This window comes from Serinus canaria, chromosome 8 (assembly GCF_022539315.1).
Source record: "Serinus canaria isolate serCan28SL12 chromosome 8, serCan2020, whole genome shotgun sequence".
NCBI lineage: Eukaryota > Metazoa > Chordata > Aves > Passeriformes > Fringillidae > Serinus > Serinus canaria.
Window position 1 is genome coordinate 18,025,638 of NC_066322.1, and position 16,827 is coordinate 18,042,464.

A 16,827-nucleotide genomic window follows, 5' to 3' on the forward strand; every position below is an offset into this window, starting at 1 on the left:
GTATTTTTATCTTTCAACCCTTGCCCTGCTTCCCACTGTGAGCACACCAAGCCTAGCTCTCAGACATACCTTATTACTTGCAGTTTTTCCACTGTTCTTGTCCATTTGCTTTGGGAGAAAAACTTGCCTACCTTGTTGTCCTAGCCCATGCTTGGTAAGAGCTGCTAAGAATATCCCAGGGAACGAAGAACTGCCACTGCTATCAAACCTGATACTTAAAAACTATGGAAGGCTGTACAATAATGCTTTCTCAAGTCTTAGGAGCACTTCCCAAGTGACCCTTGCATGCAGCAGGAAACATGGCACAAAGGACTCCGCTCCCCTGGCTGACTCTGGAACCAGCTGCAGGCCTTGAGTGCAGATATGCTGTCTGCACCATCAGTGAGCTGCTCAAATGGCCCATAACCTCATCCCACATTCATCAGGACCTTCAGACAGCAGTGTAGGACTTGCTGCTGAAGGAACTCAAAATCAACAAACATGCTGCCTACTGAGCACTGAAGAACCCCTAGAGCCTCTTGTGCTCTCACTAAGGTCAGCACCCAATGGGCACAGTCTGGCCCTTAAGAATCATTCCTCTGAACCCTGAAGTAACACCAAAGAAATACATGGGTGAATTATATAACTTTTGAAATACATGATTTAAGAGCCATTTATACTTTCTGAAGCTAAAGGAAGAGAAAGCCTAACACAGTTATAGCTCATTGTTCATTGAACATTGTTCATACAATGATCACTGCATTTTAAGTGAAAGTGACAAATTTACCCTGATAATTCTCAGACAGTTCCCTGATGGAAATTTCAGAGCCTGGCTCTAGTCCTTTGCGCCTTTCATTTTATTCTCACAAATCAAGCATCAGTGCTGGGATGGAAACAGCTGTGACAGCATTCTAGGTGCCCAGCTGCTGGTCTAGCAGGGAATTACCCACTCATCAACACCCAATTCCCCTTTAAACTACACAGAAGGAAGGACAGATCTGTGAAGTGCCAACATACTGCCTACCTACTGCAAGAACAACCCTGCTGTTTTATACTAAGTTGTGTTGGGGGGCTGGTTTTGATTTTCTGTGAATGTTTCAGGTTTGTGACAACAGTGTGGCGAAGTGTCCCCACTCTGCTGCAAAGAAGCCCCTTCCAAAAAACTGGGAGACCTGCTCTTCTCCCCAGATTGTAGCGTGGGGGGCAAAGAGCTGGAAAGTATCCCCTATCCAAACATCACCAAGTAAAGAGGAGAGACTGCAGAGCAACACTGGAATGCAGTCAGGAAAACAAAGGGTACAGAGAACAATGCTAAACCATGTCATTCAAGATTCTGTTCTATTCATTTTGCAATTCATTAACTTCCGAGTACTTGATTTGACAACTTTAATTCTTCAAAGAATCCTGCAGATTGCAATAGATGTAATTATATATGGTGTACACACAGTGATAGTCAGGAATCAGGCAAAAAAAAAAAGAGAAAACAAAAGAATGGAAGACTTCCCTTCCCTGAGTACCATTGGGAAGTTTACAGGAAGTCTGTAAACACTCTCTGGAGCTCAAATGTACGTTTAACAGTTTCACATTACAAGTTAGAAAGAGAATGCTGCCCTCACAATGTAGATTTCAAAAGTTCTTGTAAAGATTTAGAGAGATAATCAACAAAAACCCAAGGCAAGTCCTTATACCATAAATTCAAGGTAGCTACTTTTCCATGGAGCTATTTTTAAACAAGCTTTCTTTACTTTTGCTTAGAGTATCAGTGTCCAAGGAATATTAGCAGCATGCTTTGATAGTTGACTTCATTTTTTAAAAGGCAGTGTTTGGGGTTTGTGGAGTTGCTGGTAGTTGAGGGGAGAGTTGTTGTTTTGTTTTGGTATTTTGGGTGTTATATTTTGTTTCAGTGTTAAAAAAAAAAAATGGAGAAAATTATATAAATCACAACAAAAAGCATTTAAATCACAACACACCTAGTCTTCCACAATTTGTAAAGCAGATTTTAGAAAAAACAACTCTCTTTGTAATTTATTCATTTTCTTTACTTAGGTCCAGAGGCTGAAGCTGCTGGCTAAGCCAAGCAAGAGGGACAAGATTCCTCAGGGACATTTCCCTGGAAGTTTTCTTTTGTAAAATAATCTGGAGAACCATCAGTGATTTTAGCTTCTTCTAGCACAGATTCTCGGCTTTTCTTTAAGCAATGATATGTCTTTTTATCCAGCCATTACTATTTAAATACATTGTAAAGTAGCACCAGGACTTAAGAGATCATTTTTAATATTTTATTATACGAATTTGAGATACTAACTATTGAGATAAATTTCACTGAATTTGAGATACTAACCATTGAGAGAAATTTCATTAAATCATTGGTTCAGTTTTTATACTGTAGCCAAGAAAGTGACCAAAATATTCAAGTTGTGCTGCCAGTGCTCACATTGATAGACTATTCCACTCAACAAACAAATTACTGAAAATATTTATCTACAATGAGAGGATTAGCTAGCAGGCACTGTCCCTACTTCAAAGACAAAGATAAAACACATTTTTTTTAAATGCAGTACTTCCTCCCCCCAAAAAATAAAGTCCTATGCAGAGGGAGGGGAAAAAAACAAAAACAAATGAACAAACAAAACCACAACAGGTTTACAATGCTGCAATAATTAGATTATCAGTAATTATTGATATATTCATTTGTGAGACAAACCATACAACAACTACATTTATTCAAATAGATGGGGGAAGGACAGGACAGTACATTTGGTCAGAAGGAGACTGCGCTGATTTCCTTGCTAGTTTAAATGACTGCTGAAAACAAATATACAGTAAGATACTGACCAAAGTTTGTATCTCAAACCTCAGAATAAAGCAAACACCAGCCTTTTAAAAATCAATCAACTCATCTCCTAAACCATATATGTAGTACTGCATACTATTAACAAAGGATCCTACCATAACATTGTTCTTTGAATCTGGGTAACAAGTATCTAGAAATGCAAAACAATGCTATACATGAAATATTTTGCATCAAAAATTTAAGGAAGGTACTCAAAACCCCAAACAACTAAAATCAAACCTTTGTCATAGAACAATGAACTTTAACATTTAAAGAATAATCCAAGACAGGCTGCTCTGAAAACACTGAGCAGGTAAAAGACAGTGCTGATTTCATACCACAGTGCCTCCCTAATTGCCAGGAAGACTTCTGTGATAGTTCATTTTTCCTATCCATTCCATGCTTCAGTTTTATCAGAGTATCTGTAAGATCACTTCTGGGCATTAGTCATGGTTTAAACAGCAGCTCAGCTAGGAAATGGACTGGACATAAAAACTCAACACGAGAACTAATGATAAATTCAGTCACAATTGCCCTAGAGATGTGTTCAAGTTTTTACTGTGCGTATTTGTGTATTATATCTGGGCCTCAATGAGTTGCAATAGCCCAAATTAAACTTAACATTTTACACTTCAAGGTATACCACAACAAAAAGTTGTGTCAGGCTAGAAAAAGACTATCAACCAGAAGTGTGTTATTGCTTTTGTTTTACTAGGCTCTTCACAAAGAGATGAAGTTTACAGCCAAATGTGAGGTTCTGGGAAAGGTGGGCAAATGCTACCTTGAAGTCCAACCTTGCAATCTGGCTAACACCAGCGGGAGCTCACCACGTGTGCCAGGGCACCAGCCTTGGTCACACACCACCTCAGCTCCGCCTTCCCAAGGCCACGTCCGGACCCTACTTCCAGAAGCCAGTACGACCGGCAGCAAGGAATGTCATGCAAAAACCTTAAGTGCCACAGGTGAGAACGCCTCTTGCAGCAAGGCTACTACCCCGGCCCTCCTGCTCAGCCTTCCATGCACTTGTTTTGGTCCGAGGAGACCGGGTGCAGTCCGCGAGCGCCGCTTGACCCACGGCAGGACAGCGATGAGCTGGGTTCCGCACAGCTCCGCTGGCCCATAGGCAGCTACGGGACGCTGAGCCCGAGGCCATCGGCCACGCACCTTGAGACCGTCCAGGGCTCATCGGGTCACGGCCCCCGAGCAGCCCCGCCCCTCAGGCACCCTGCCAGAGCCGGGAGCCCGACCTCACCGGGGCTCGGTCACATCCCGCCCTCGAGTTCGCCGGGGAGTGACGGGAGGCGGCGAGCAGAAGGGAGGCGCCGGGCACCACCCCCTCACACCCCTCGGCCGGGCGCCCGCCGCGCTCACCGTGCCGAGGACGGGGGCAGGGGCACGGCTGGAGCGGTGCGCCCGGCGCTGCCCCGCACCCACTGCCCGCAAGGGCTGCGGCTACCCGGGAGGCAGGACAGCCCCAGGGCCGGTGCCGGGGCCGGTCGGCACGACACGGAAGGGGGCGGCGGGACGAGGCTCTGGGCACCGCCAGCAGGTAGCGGCGAGGCACTTCCTAACGCCGCCAAAGTTTATCGGGCGCCGGCGCCGCCGGACACAGCCCCCTCCCCGCTAGTGACAGCCGCACGTCCCGGCAGGGCGAGTGGGTACCTCAATGTCCACCGGGTCCCGGCTCAGCACACGAGCCATGGTGTCCGCACCGCCTTCCCCCGGCTCCCCGCAGTCCCGGAGTGGAAGGGAGCGGAGAGCTGGAAGAGGCGGAGCCGGCAGCCCGGGCAGCAACGCCCAGGTGGGCGGGAGCCCCCGCGCCGGGCCGGGGCCACCCCGCCGGGCAGGGCAGGTGTCCCGCGGGGCGGCCGCGGTCCCAGCCCCGCTCCCCGGGCCTGCGGCAGCGGCCACCGAGCGGCGAGAACGTGGCGAGGACGCGGCTCGGCAGCAGCGCTGCTCGGGGCGCCCCACACACCGCCCTGCCAGGAACAGCCCGGGGCCGCGCCCCGCCGCTGCGCCCTCCGCACGGTCTCTGGGCTGTGTTTATCCGCTCATGACAATGCCACAGGTGCAGCCTGCACGCCACGGCTGACCCTGCTGCGCCTGGGATCACCCGCCCCCCCAGGAAAGAGCGGTGGACCCTTCCCAGAGTTACACCTTCCCAGCAGCACCGGCCTGGGCTGTCCCTGAACCTTCACCCCTCGCCCCACAGGGACAGCGAGCCTTCCCCGCCCCTTGGGAGACTCCCCTCGCAGAATCCATCCAGCAGGTGGGAGTGGTGCGCGAAGGACAGGTCACAGCCCACCCATCATTGCAATTGTTTGACACTAGAAACACAATATTTACGGTGTCACGGAAACAAACATTCCCATTGCAACAGGCCAAAAAAGAAAGCAAGTAGTCTCCACTCCGGGAAGCAACAACACCCAAACCAACCAGCCAACCAAACATCTGTTTCTACAGTGCACTTGGATTTAGCCACGTCTATGATTGCTCAAAATGAGAGTACATTTATCCCCATTTCACAAGGATAGAGGAGTTTAAAACTAATCTTTTATTTTTTCCAATATGCATACTAGGCAGCTTCCTGTGTTCTTCCTCTCGTTCTTAAAACATACCCCAGATCTGCTCTTTATTCCCTTTACAGCACTCATTTTATCCAGCTAGCTTTTATTATCCCCTCCTTAGTACAGCATTAAAAAAATAATAATAAAAAATTAAATGGGTTTCCCATTCCTATTTATTTTACAAAAAGCCTGGAAAACTGTAAGTAGCTTCTGGACACTGGTGACCCTTTGATTGCAGTAGAGAATTGGTTTGCCTTTTCCTTTTACATCTCCAGACACAATGCCTTTCACAGAATACCATGGAAATTTTTCTTTACCTTGTAATTATTTTATTTCTTTCCATCTCTGTAAATGAGAACTTTAAAGATACAAAGGAAAAAAAAAACCCTCCACTGGGTAAGATGTAAAGAAATAAGGTTGTGGTCTTTTGTGTCTCAAGTGAGAGCTATATTTTCTCAAGTCTCTGCTTCAGCACTATTGCATAACAATTCTTGCTGATTACAATCACCCATGTAAAGCAGCTGAAGTGTTGGCAGGAGAATCAGAAGCAGGATCTCCTTCATTGGGAGTACTTATCTCTAACAAATCCGAATGTCTTTGGTTCATTTCACTAATATTGACATCGCTGAGCAGCTCAGTGGTCTGATGCTAGCTGGAGAGTTTTCTAGTTGTGTTTGCTCCTGACCTACAGCACCATATTGACTATGCAAGTACATTAGGTGCAAGTCATTTTCACAAGGAATATTTCAGCGTAAATAAAATAATGAACTTCTTTGTGATCAAGCATTTGGAGTTTGCCTCCATTTGTTCTAAAGGAGCATTTACATAGAAGAGACTAGCAGCAGGCACTGAACTCTCCATCATACACATCTTCTGTCTTGTTCTGCAAGTTGTAAATTCTTGGTTACCCCCATGTAATCTAGCAACTCAAATGAACCTGACACTCACAGGATTTTTGACCAGTGAAACCAATAAACCATTTTGATTCATGGGAATAGAAATTTTCCTGCAAATGAAGCGAAACTTACTCTGTCAATACACATGGGTCAGAGAAAGGGATTCTCAGACCTAACCATATTTTTCTTCAACTCTCAGCTCCTCTTATTTCTCTTTCCATGTTCCTGCTGAGAATCAACTTACTGTCTTTAAAGCATGGCAGTCAGCCAGTCTGTGTCAGCCTGCTGCTGTTTGCCAGCTTTCCCCAGCAGTTTGGGAGAGCTGGCCTTCCATGGATCACCCATCTGAAGCCTGGATCCTCAGCTGTGGCAAATAGTGCTTTTATCAGCACAGAGCGTGTTTACAGCTGAACTTTGTATCAGGAAAGAAATGGACAAAAAGAGGGAGACATGCAAAATATTCATCAAAATACAAATATTTAATCTTCTCCAAAGTAGAAGTTATAAGAAATTTTAGTAAGAGCCCAGATATAGTTTGGCCTTTTTCATTAAGTGCTCAGCCTCTGATTTTATTTTTTTTCTCCTGCCAGCAGGATTTTTAAAGCAGCAGAAATAGAGCAGGGATACTAAAGACTTAGCTTTCACTTCTGACATGAAATGCTGTTGAGGCTTGGTTGAGTTACAGGCTTTTGAAAAATTGCCATTAACCTTTTGTTCCTGGTGCTCTTCAGGTAAAATTTGCTCACATGCCAAAGAAATAATTGCATGTGAACTTTCTCAGAAAAGCTCCAGGCACTCACAGCTACCAGAGCAGCTACAGCCTTGTGCTGGGAATGGTTGCCTCACTGGGAGGGCAAAGGAGGGCAGGGCAGCAGACGGTGAGAAAAGCCATGTCCTTCAATTTCAAACGGTTCCAGGAACACAACCTGTAATCTAAAACAAAGGATTCCTCCTCCAGCCATTGCAGTAGTTAATCTCCAAATTTAAAGGGTAAACTGTAAACTCTGAAAGTTCAGCATTCAAATTCTGGCAGTGATGTATTAGAGAGCCTAGAGGTCTCCATGTACTGATATGTGGTACAAGCAGCTCCCCACTTTTTCATCAAAACTGCCCCTGCTTCACGTCAGTTCAAGTACTAGAGACAGACATTCCAGACTTTAATTTGCTGTGTAGTTGTACCTGGAACTCAGTGGGCATTCTTTAATCTCACACTATTTTTATTCCAGGATCAGGTTCCTCCCTCATTGCATGTGATGAAGAGTGATGGTTACAGTCTCACAGCTATCATCTCCCAACATCTGAAAGCCTGATTTAGCTATCCAGATAGCTCCTTACACATAAGCAAGTTCACCTGTCAAGTTCACGGGATTTGGGAAAGCCTGAAGTGAATCCAAGTTGCTATTTTACCTTCTTACTATTTATGACAGTGGAAAGATTTGTATTTCAGTTATTTGCTGCTTCTGGCCTCTTAGTTTGGCTTAACCAAATTCAAAGTAAAGTTGATATATCCAGTATGCACATCGTCCAAGAGAAATGGGATTAGGAAGAAAATGCCTTGAAGAATACAAGCTGCTTCTGAAGGCTCACAACAGCTTCTCAGATTTATTTTGATTTTTCACTTACACTAGGAGTCATAGTAGCAGTGCTGGTGACTTTAACAGGTCAAGGTAAATCACTGTTAAAGCTGAAAGTAGTGCTGCTGATTCCAGTGCCAGATTCATCAACATGATATTTGTGTTACATGTCTTCAGTACTGGTACTGGTGTCAAGGAGGAAACAAGTGTACACACATGAAAAAGTTGAAGTATGAAATAGAGAGGTTTTACTGTACTGTTTCTGAAAGGTACATAAGAACTACAGAATAACTATGCCATCATTTGTCCTCACCCATCCTAATCTAATACAGGAGGACTCGAATTCAAGACTTAATTTAGGGAAGCTTGCTCTGACTACCTCTCCCAAATAGCAGCACTGATGCTGCAGTATGGAATTACAACTTTGTGCATTTCTTCACCAGTTTAGGGAAAATGCTTAACGTAACACATTCCCAGTAGTGAAGACGTGCACTGCCTTTCTAATCTGCTTGTCTGCAGCTGGATTTACTCTTCAGTGCTCAATACACTTCAGAGAGGGCACCTACAGGATCACCCAGGGTATGGCACAGTGCAGGAGTACCAATGCTCTTTAGGTGTGAGAGACACATAATTATAAATTCTCTTAGGAGGAAGCTCTGACCATTAGTCAGACATAGCCTTTGGGCATGGAACTGTAAGGCACAAATAGATGAATAAGCAACAAAATGGCCACCATGTGGGCCCAAATTCATTTAAAACCACAAATGAGCTGTTCTTTAGTGAGTCCACTAATTTATTCCAGCCATCTGTATCAGTGTAAACAAAAGCTTGTCTCCTAAATTGCTTAATCATTTCTAAGATGTAGCAAGGACCACAAGTTTCAACATGATCATCTTGGGGAAAAAAATAGGAAAAAGGAACCCACATATTTTCACACCACGAACATCTTATGATAACCACTGCCGTGCAATTCAAAGAAATACTAAAAAGTAAGACTTGTTCCTGGCTTGGCATATTTTTTCCCATTTAAATGCCATGAAATGTTTCATTAGGATATTTTAGGGGATGGAAAAATCAGGCCATTTTCCCCCCTCCAGTCTCCAGTGATGACAGTGTAGACAAATTCTATATTTATTACTAAGCCTGAGAATTGCTAAATCGATGTGCTGGGTTTGTACTTCTCTGAGGGTCTCAGCCGTCCTGGGGCATTGACAGACAAATTAAACACTAAGACTCAAGTACACCTTCCCACGCTAAGGGTTGAGGAAGTCTCCCCTTTTCACATGACACCAGCCTTACTTGGTAATGCCCATTGACCAACAGCAGCAGTTTTAGGCTTGGTTAGTACCTTTATAACACCTCCAACTAGGCACTGTGACCAAACAAAAAATATCTGCCAATCATTGCAAAATCTATTATTAAAGCACTAATGAGAGCACTACAAAAGAAAACCATAGCGAATGATAGGAGCTGTATGATAGCCTCACCGTAAATTAGCTTGGGGGGCAGGTTTACCAGAGAAGTCTGGTAAAGTTTGGGTATTACAGTACACAAAAATCAACATTTTCTCTTTCCTTGTTGACTTCAATACAGACTGAATTGCCATTAAAATAGTAAACCTTTTCTCCCTCCACCAGTGTTGTATGTAAACATTAACAGGACTCTGCACATTTTTAACCATACTCTTTACATGCCTGCAAGTTTCTTCCTACAGAGTTCCATTTACATGAAAAGAATAATTTTCACTGTCCTGTAACTTCAGCAGTTGTGGCCATATACACAGGGAAATGTATTGCTCCCATTGCAAGATTTAAACAGAGTTAAAAGACTATATATTAAAATCATTTGCTAATAGAGGCTGTTGTCTTGTACAGGTCTTTACAGTGCTCAGTGCAACAAACCTCAGTTGGAACTTGAATTTTATAATAGTATTTAACAGCCATCAACAGTAACAGACATAATTAATGTGAATGTTTTGTTTAAGCCAAGGAATGAAATATTGCTGAAGAAAAGAAGTTCTATGTTGCTTTACAGTTAATAAAAATTTGCTGTAAAGTAACATAGTACTTGGGATGAAAATTAAATAGAAGCTTCCAAAGCTCTAACCAGCACGTCTTTTGCTCTCTAGCTTTCATCAAATAGGACAAAAGAAACAAACACTTAACCAGGTTTTCCATGGGAAAGTTCAAGAAAATCTCTTCCCTACCTTGCTATATAGATGGATGGCTTTTACCCAGGACCTTTACACTGCATAGAAGAAAGCAAATTTCCACTTATATCAGATGTAGCTGCAGCCCCCAACTGCTGGTGTGAGATGATGTATAAAGACTATCCACAATCTCAGCTGTTGACTGGAGAACTGATGTTCAAATAATATAAATTACTTCTGGTACCTCCCTATGTCCTTGCTGAACTACTAGGCTGATGGCAAGATGGCAAGCCAGTCATCTGTCTTGGACTGTTTTGAGTGAGTTCCTGTAGCTATTTCTGAACCAGTGAAATAGGCTAACTTTACAATCAGCAACAGCCTTTGCCTTCTTAGCAAGGTTAAAGTGAATAGAAAAAATTAATTCCTAGCCAAGGTCCCTGCAAAAAATGGGCAAGATGTTAATTCACTGCCATCCTAGCCTAAGGTAGCAATTGTCAATAGGACAAACAGTCTGCATCATCATTTTCTCTCTAATTTAATCAAGGTCATATTAGATCACTACATCACATCAAGCAGAATCAATTTGACTAAAGAAAATCTGAGCTAAACCAGATTCCTTTTGGAAATTAACCCTTTATAACAAACATTATCCATAAATGTGGGGCATCTTATTTCTACTGAAAGTTACTACTGCTATAGAACACATATCATGATAAAAAAATTCTTCCCCCTCAATAAAACAAGATTACATTGTCTAATCTCATGCCTAAATTTGTGGGGTTTTGCGTTTCTTTACTGTGTATTGCATATAAGTCTCACACTGCAAAACAACAATTTCCACAGAAACCAAAAGATATGTCTGGCAAAAAAAGTACTGTATTATGCTGGGTGTCAGTCACCTCACAAAAATTTAGCTTTTACCAAGAGAAAAAAATAACAAATCATGGTGCTGTGGAACTGCCGACTTCTTACACAAATGAATAAAAGGTTTTATGTTCTTTTTGCTTTTTCCCTTTTTGGTTGATTAGTTTTGTTGGAGTCTTGTTTGTGTTTCTGAAGATTACGTCCAGTACAGCTCCTTCCCCAAAACTCAAACCAATTATCACTTTAATTGCAGTATGTACATACCCAAGATTTTACTCTAGCTGCACAATAATCTATTGCTATGGCAACTTTTGACTATGATGCATTCCACCTTTTTGCAGAATGCTTAGGTGGCCTACTGCCACAACAGCCAGCAAGGAAAGTGTGATCTTTACCTGGCTGGGCCACAGATGCAGTTCTTTTAGCCCACACAGCAAATTCCTGCTTCAAGCATTCCAAAAATTTGAAAGACCCCCTCCCATATGTCTCATAACACCTACATCAGAGGCTTCTATAGCCAAAACATTTTTTTTAAGCTTGTCAAATACTGACAATGAGATCATATACATATGCATACTTGTAACTTCACACTTATTGCAGAGAGAATCTATATCACTGTCACTGGATATTTGTTACAAGCCTGAAAGGAGCAGAATATCATAGGACTTAAAAGGCCTTTTTATTTTTGAATCTTTTTTCTCAATCACAGAAGAAATTAATCATAATCCTACAAGCAAAGGTATTGTAAACACCAAAGTCAATACAGCCTGACAATACTGCCTGATGGAGGAGCTCCCACACACAGAGCCAGGGCTGCAGCTGAACCCCTTTGTAACAGCCTGGCTGGCCCATCTGTTTGGTGTACACTTGCTTGTTACTCTCATCATATCCTCAAACTGCCAGCTCTGAGCTTGGGTTCTGTACTTTGCAAGTACATCCCAGCCATTTAAAGATGCTCTCTGCTCCCAGTAAAGCCAGTGATCCCAGTAACACAAGTTTCCTTGGATCTCATTTTGCACTGCTTGAGTGATGGGACACCAAGCAAGTACTGCTCACCACAGACATAGTTGTGATCTTGTGAGGGACAAGCCTTGGCATCAGCAGGATGGATTTGGAAGGATGCAGACTATGGCAGAGAGAGACATACCTGCTTTTGTTTCTTCTAGCAAGATCTTTTTTCCTTTTAAGTCTGTTTCTCTATCTCATAGCACTTGCACAGAATGAAATAAAGTAGACTAGAAACATTTATTACTAGGAACTAAGAGTAGCCTCAAAGTGTTTTGTAATAGGAAGAATACACTTGGGCCTTACGTGCCAAAAGTTCTTCATAGATCCATGAATTTTGGTAAGTTATATTGTAGGGTTTATTTTTCCTTTTAAAGTGGAAATAAAGCACTCAACAAAACAAAAAAATTCATAGAATCCCTTTGGTCAGAACACATTTGATTGGCAGAGAACACTTTGCCATGTAGAATTTCTACAACCTAATTTATTTTTTAATATAAAATTTAGGACTTTTATCCATGGAATGTGACTTTTAATTTCAAAATCAATTATGGGGGGTGTTTTATCTATCAACTATAAGATGTTGTATCTGAGCACCAAGATATTGTAATGAAACACTGCTTTAAGATTTAAAAATCTTTATATCACTTTGTATATGAATTTTTAATTTGCTTTCACCCATGATTGAAGGGACTTGTAGTTTTTTTCAAAGCATATCTACTACAGCAGAATGTCTGTCTATGTGTTTGATGATAATAAGGAAGAAAATTAGCCTGCTAGAAATATTATTCATCAAAATACTATTGAGTCCTAGGGAGTTTGCAAACCCCTGGTTGAAAGTTGCTCAGAGACAGGCTACTTGGTTGCATCAGGTTTAAATCACATGAAGTATTGATTAAAGTCTTTCTCAATTAACTATTGCCAACTTAAAAGGCAAACCAGACCCTTCATGTCCCATTTTAAGGGAACATCTAGGTCCAGAATCCCAACTCTATTAAGGCTGTTTTACTACACCACAGAAGCCTAGAGGCTTCCAACTAAGCTTATGGTTGCTATTCTACCATATCAAATTCAAAGAGTTAAGAAAAGCTCTCCAAATATGAGTCTGTTTGGGCCAAGCTTTAGTATATAACACCTCAATTCCTACTTGAGTATCTGAAGTTTCTACAATACAGAAACCACTTCTGTTATCAAGATATACATCACAGTAGAGTTTGGAGTTTTTTATTCATAACTTTTTTTGAAGTGCCCCAAGCATACCCCCGGGGCTGCATGTTCTTCTTTAGTCTAAGCCTTTGCCTTTAATATACCTTGCCCATTTTTTTATCCCCTCCCCTTCTCTCCTTTCTACCACCTGTTCTTCATTCCCTTTGCTCACTTGGCCATCATCCATGTGGAACTTTTGCTTTTAACTCTGTCATACCATCAGGAGCCTTTTGTTTTCTTACTCTACTGTGATGAGCTGTTTATCTTTGAGTAGAAAGTCAAGCTAGTTTTTGTTAATTTTCAAGCAGAGTATGGCTGCTTTTTGCAGTATTTATTTTAGTAAATAATGGGTCTGCAGGACACAAAGCTGACTTTTAAACCAAAGTAAATCCTAGTATGATAAAGGGAACAATCATCTTCTGTCTGATTGATCCCGAGTCTTAAGGGATAGACTACATCTGCTATAAGTTAGAATTATTCTCCTGCTTGGAAAAAAGCCAGAGGATTGAAAAATTTTGAAAAAGACAAAAGAAAGTAAAAAAACCTCAAACTTATAACCAAGCATCCTTCTGAAAAAGATTCTTTGAATATAATGAAATTATTCAAACACAATCCAAAATATGAATGGGTTCTTTATATGCTGCTTATTTCAGATGATTTCACAATTTCCAGGTAAACATGGAAAAAAAGAAATATGCTTGCAATGGGAAATGTTTTTGCTTTCCCCACTTCAGTGGATGAGCATTAAGTATTTCTTTTCTATCAAGTTACTCTAATCTGTGTTACATTTCATCTCCCATTAGCTTGACTGCTACATGAGGATCTGGAATTCATACAGTGTAACCTGCAATGAACTTCTTTTGCTCCATAGGAAACTATGATAACAGGTGCTAAATTGTTGCTAAAAGCATAGGAAATTGAGCATCTATAGGACGGCCTTCCTTATGATTAGCATGCCTTGACAAGTTCCTTATTATTACACATTTGAAAAAGAGCACACTAGTCTTTTCTTTAGTAAAAAGGGTAATAAAAAAGCTAAATTGCTTAGAATATGAAGTTAAGCATCCAGAAGTTCAGAAGTCTGCCAGTCTCTGACAAACTCAGTGCAAATCAATTATATTTCAGAACCTGACTCAGTATTGGTAAGCAAAACCAAAAAAAAAAAGTCAAAAGGCAGATTCATCAAAGTGACATTCAGATACAAATTATAATCATTATCAGTTAAAAAGGAGGAAAACTCTGACAACAGAAATAGGCATAAAAGGATAATGTTTGATAGCAGAGCTGGTGACTTTTTCTAGTTCCTCAAAAGATATAACAGTGTAAATACTAGTGAAGCGAGGAGAGAATATTTTTTTCTATGACCTGTATGTTATATACAGCATAGAAAAACCATTACTACACTCTAAGCAAAGGTATCAGCAAAGATGAAAAAACATGAAACTCCAAAATCTTTAGATCAATTGCAAAGCATACCTCTAGAATGGCGTTCACTAAAGCAGTACAATTTCAGCAGAAACTAAAGAACTGATTAAAGAAATCCTCTCCCCACACTGGAAAAGACCTTTCATCCACCAAGGACCCGTGCCTGCTCACCTTGAGCTTCGTAAGCCTTTTGCACCTGCTAGGCACAAATTGATTTCATTGAGAGCAGGTGACTTAAATTAGCAAATTTAGCTCCAATTCATGACTAAATATGGAAATGCCTATCAGAGGCAGTTTTGTAATTTTTGTAATCTCCCTCTCCTCTGGGACACAGTAGATGCAAAAGGGAGTTTGAGCTTTTTTTTAATTTTTTTTTTTTTTTTGTAATGTGAGAGTCATAGAGGAGGATAAGACCCTTGTACTTTCCCCTTGCAGTCTGCTCCTTGCTCGAAGGGGCCTTGCTCCAGAGCTTGCATGCAGTGAGTGTACAATACAGCAGCTCCAGATTCCTGACTCACCCACCTCCAAAATAAGTGTAGGCAGCATTAGGATGGATCCATGTGATTGTGTGAGCCAGGTGAACACTCAACAACTGCTTTTTGTGCATTATTCCCAAACTCTGCCCACAGAACGCAGTGGGATAATGTGGATCACAGTATTGCTCTATGGTTGCTCTGAGATGTAGCACCCATTGATTCTTCCTGCGTCTTCTTAGGACATTCATACTCATCACTCTTCAAATTACATTACATGATGGGACCTCTTGTAATCTACTTCCCCTTTTATATCTGTTTCCACTCTATAAACAATATTTAACAGCCTCTGTTTGCCTTCTTAATAACATAATAAAGAAAACTGAAGTGTGAATATTTTTTCAGAACAGCAAGAAGATTATTTTATTTATAGAATCATAGCATCAATTATTTTACCACCTGCTTCTTCTAATCTCATAGATTTGGCTATAGATGCACTTGTAAAACCTCTACACGTGATACCAGAAACATCCATGGTTTTACCCTGGCTGCCCTCATTCTCTAGTAAAAATTATGTGATCTCTCAAAATTCTATATGTATATAAATGGCCCTTGTAAATGCTGGGGAAGAGTTTCCCTTGGTATTTCATATGCAATTTTCTTCAAGTCTGTGGGACATTCCACCTTCCTGCTCTCCAAAGGATTGCCACATGCTAGGCAATTGAGAAGGCATTGGTAAATAATTATGAATGCCCTTTTGTGGCAGCACTTTTCCTGACTTTTATTTATTTATTTGAAGAGTATTACAGATACAGTATCACGGAATAATGCTGTTCATCTGGTATTTTTGACATAAACAGAAAACGTGACTTAAGGCTTTCTGATAAATTCTATGAAATGGATTTATTGAGCAGAATAATGTGTTATGTATGGGTATTTACCAATGAAAGTAGGGACTAAAATTCTTATTAGACATGTATCTTTTCCAATATATTTCTCTCAGTGCACTGATTTGGCAAATATTTAGACCCAAAGGTCAGGGCTCTTCATAAGTCCCATTGATTTGAAAGTTGAATGTCTGCCCAAGATTAAACACAAATAGGAATGCTTTCCTAAATCAATTTATTTAAGTCTTTATGTAAGTGCTCTGTTGAATCAGGGCCTAAAGTCAGCAACATGTCATAGGAAAGATAATGAGTTTGGGCCAAATATGTGTATTAACAGCCAAAACATACAATGAGACAAGGAGCATAATTATTACTTGAATTTGAACCAGGATCCCTAAATGTCTAAGTTAACCAGATCTTTACATTTCATTTCTTTTGAAGCTCTTAGCTTAAATCTCAATGGTGAGACAGGTGACATTTACCTGTACACACTGGGATGTGTCTTCTGCTCTGCATCTGGATCTGCTTCCCAGAGAAGTCACAATATTAGCAGGAAAGACAGTGCCTGCTTGAGTTTATTTTGCTAGAATGGTACTGAAGATACACCTAAACTCCAGAGCTGGGAAGAGCTCTGGACCCCACAAGCTCAGGGTTGAAATCTTTTGTTTTCAGCAGTGTCTTCAAACAGAAGTTTATTTTGAGTTTCTGTATAAAGCAAGTAGAATGTCATCCTAACAAACACAGAAGATTATGAATCTGGCAGAGCACAATGTAGATCAAAATGGTTTTAATCATTACTCCCTGTTTTAATTACTACTTGACACATTATGTCTATTGTCCTTCTACAAGTCTGTCTTTTGAATGAAATATTAAAGGCGAGTTACAGCTGAAAATATATGCAGTCTAGAAAGAAAATGGCTTTGAACTATCTGAAATGATTTATTGTCCACATTTCTTTATGAATATTTA

At 41.0% G+C, this 16,827-nt stretch overlaps 1 protein-coding gene across 1 annotated transcript in view; it reads right to left on the bottom strand.

The window, feature by feature from the left end:
* Positions 1-4,602, bottom strand: part of DPYD (dihydropyrimidine dehydrogenase) — a 334,630-nt gene extending 330,028 nt beyond the window's left edge. The window contains exon 1 of the mRNA XM_050977198.1: positions 4,475-4,602. Within this exon, the coding sequence (XP_050833155.1) occupies positions 4,475-4,513 (39 nt within the window). The 5' untranslated portion in view covers positions 4,514-4,602. The remainder of the gene's footprint in view (positions 1-4,474) is intronic.
* Positions 4,603-16,827: the final 12,225 nt, after the last annotated feature.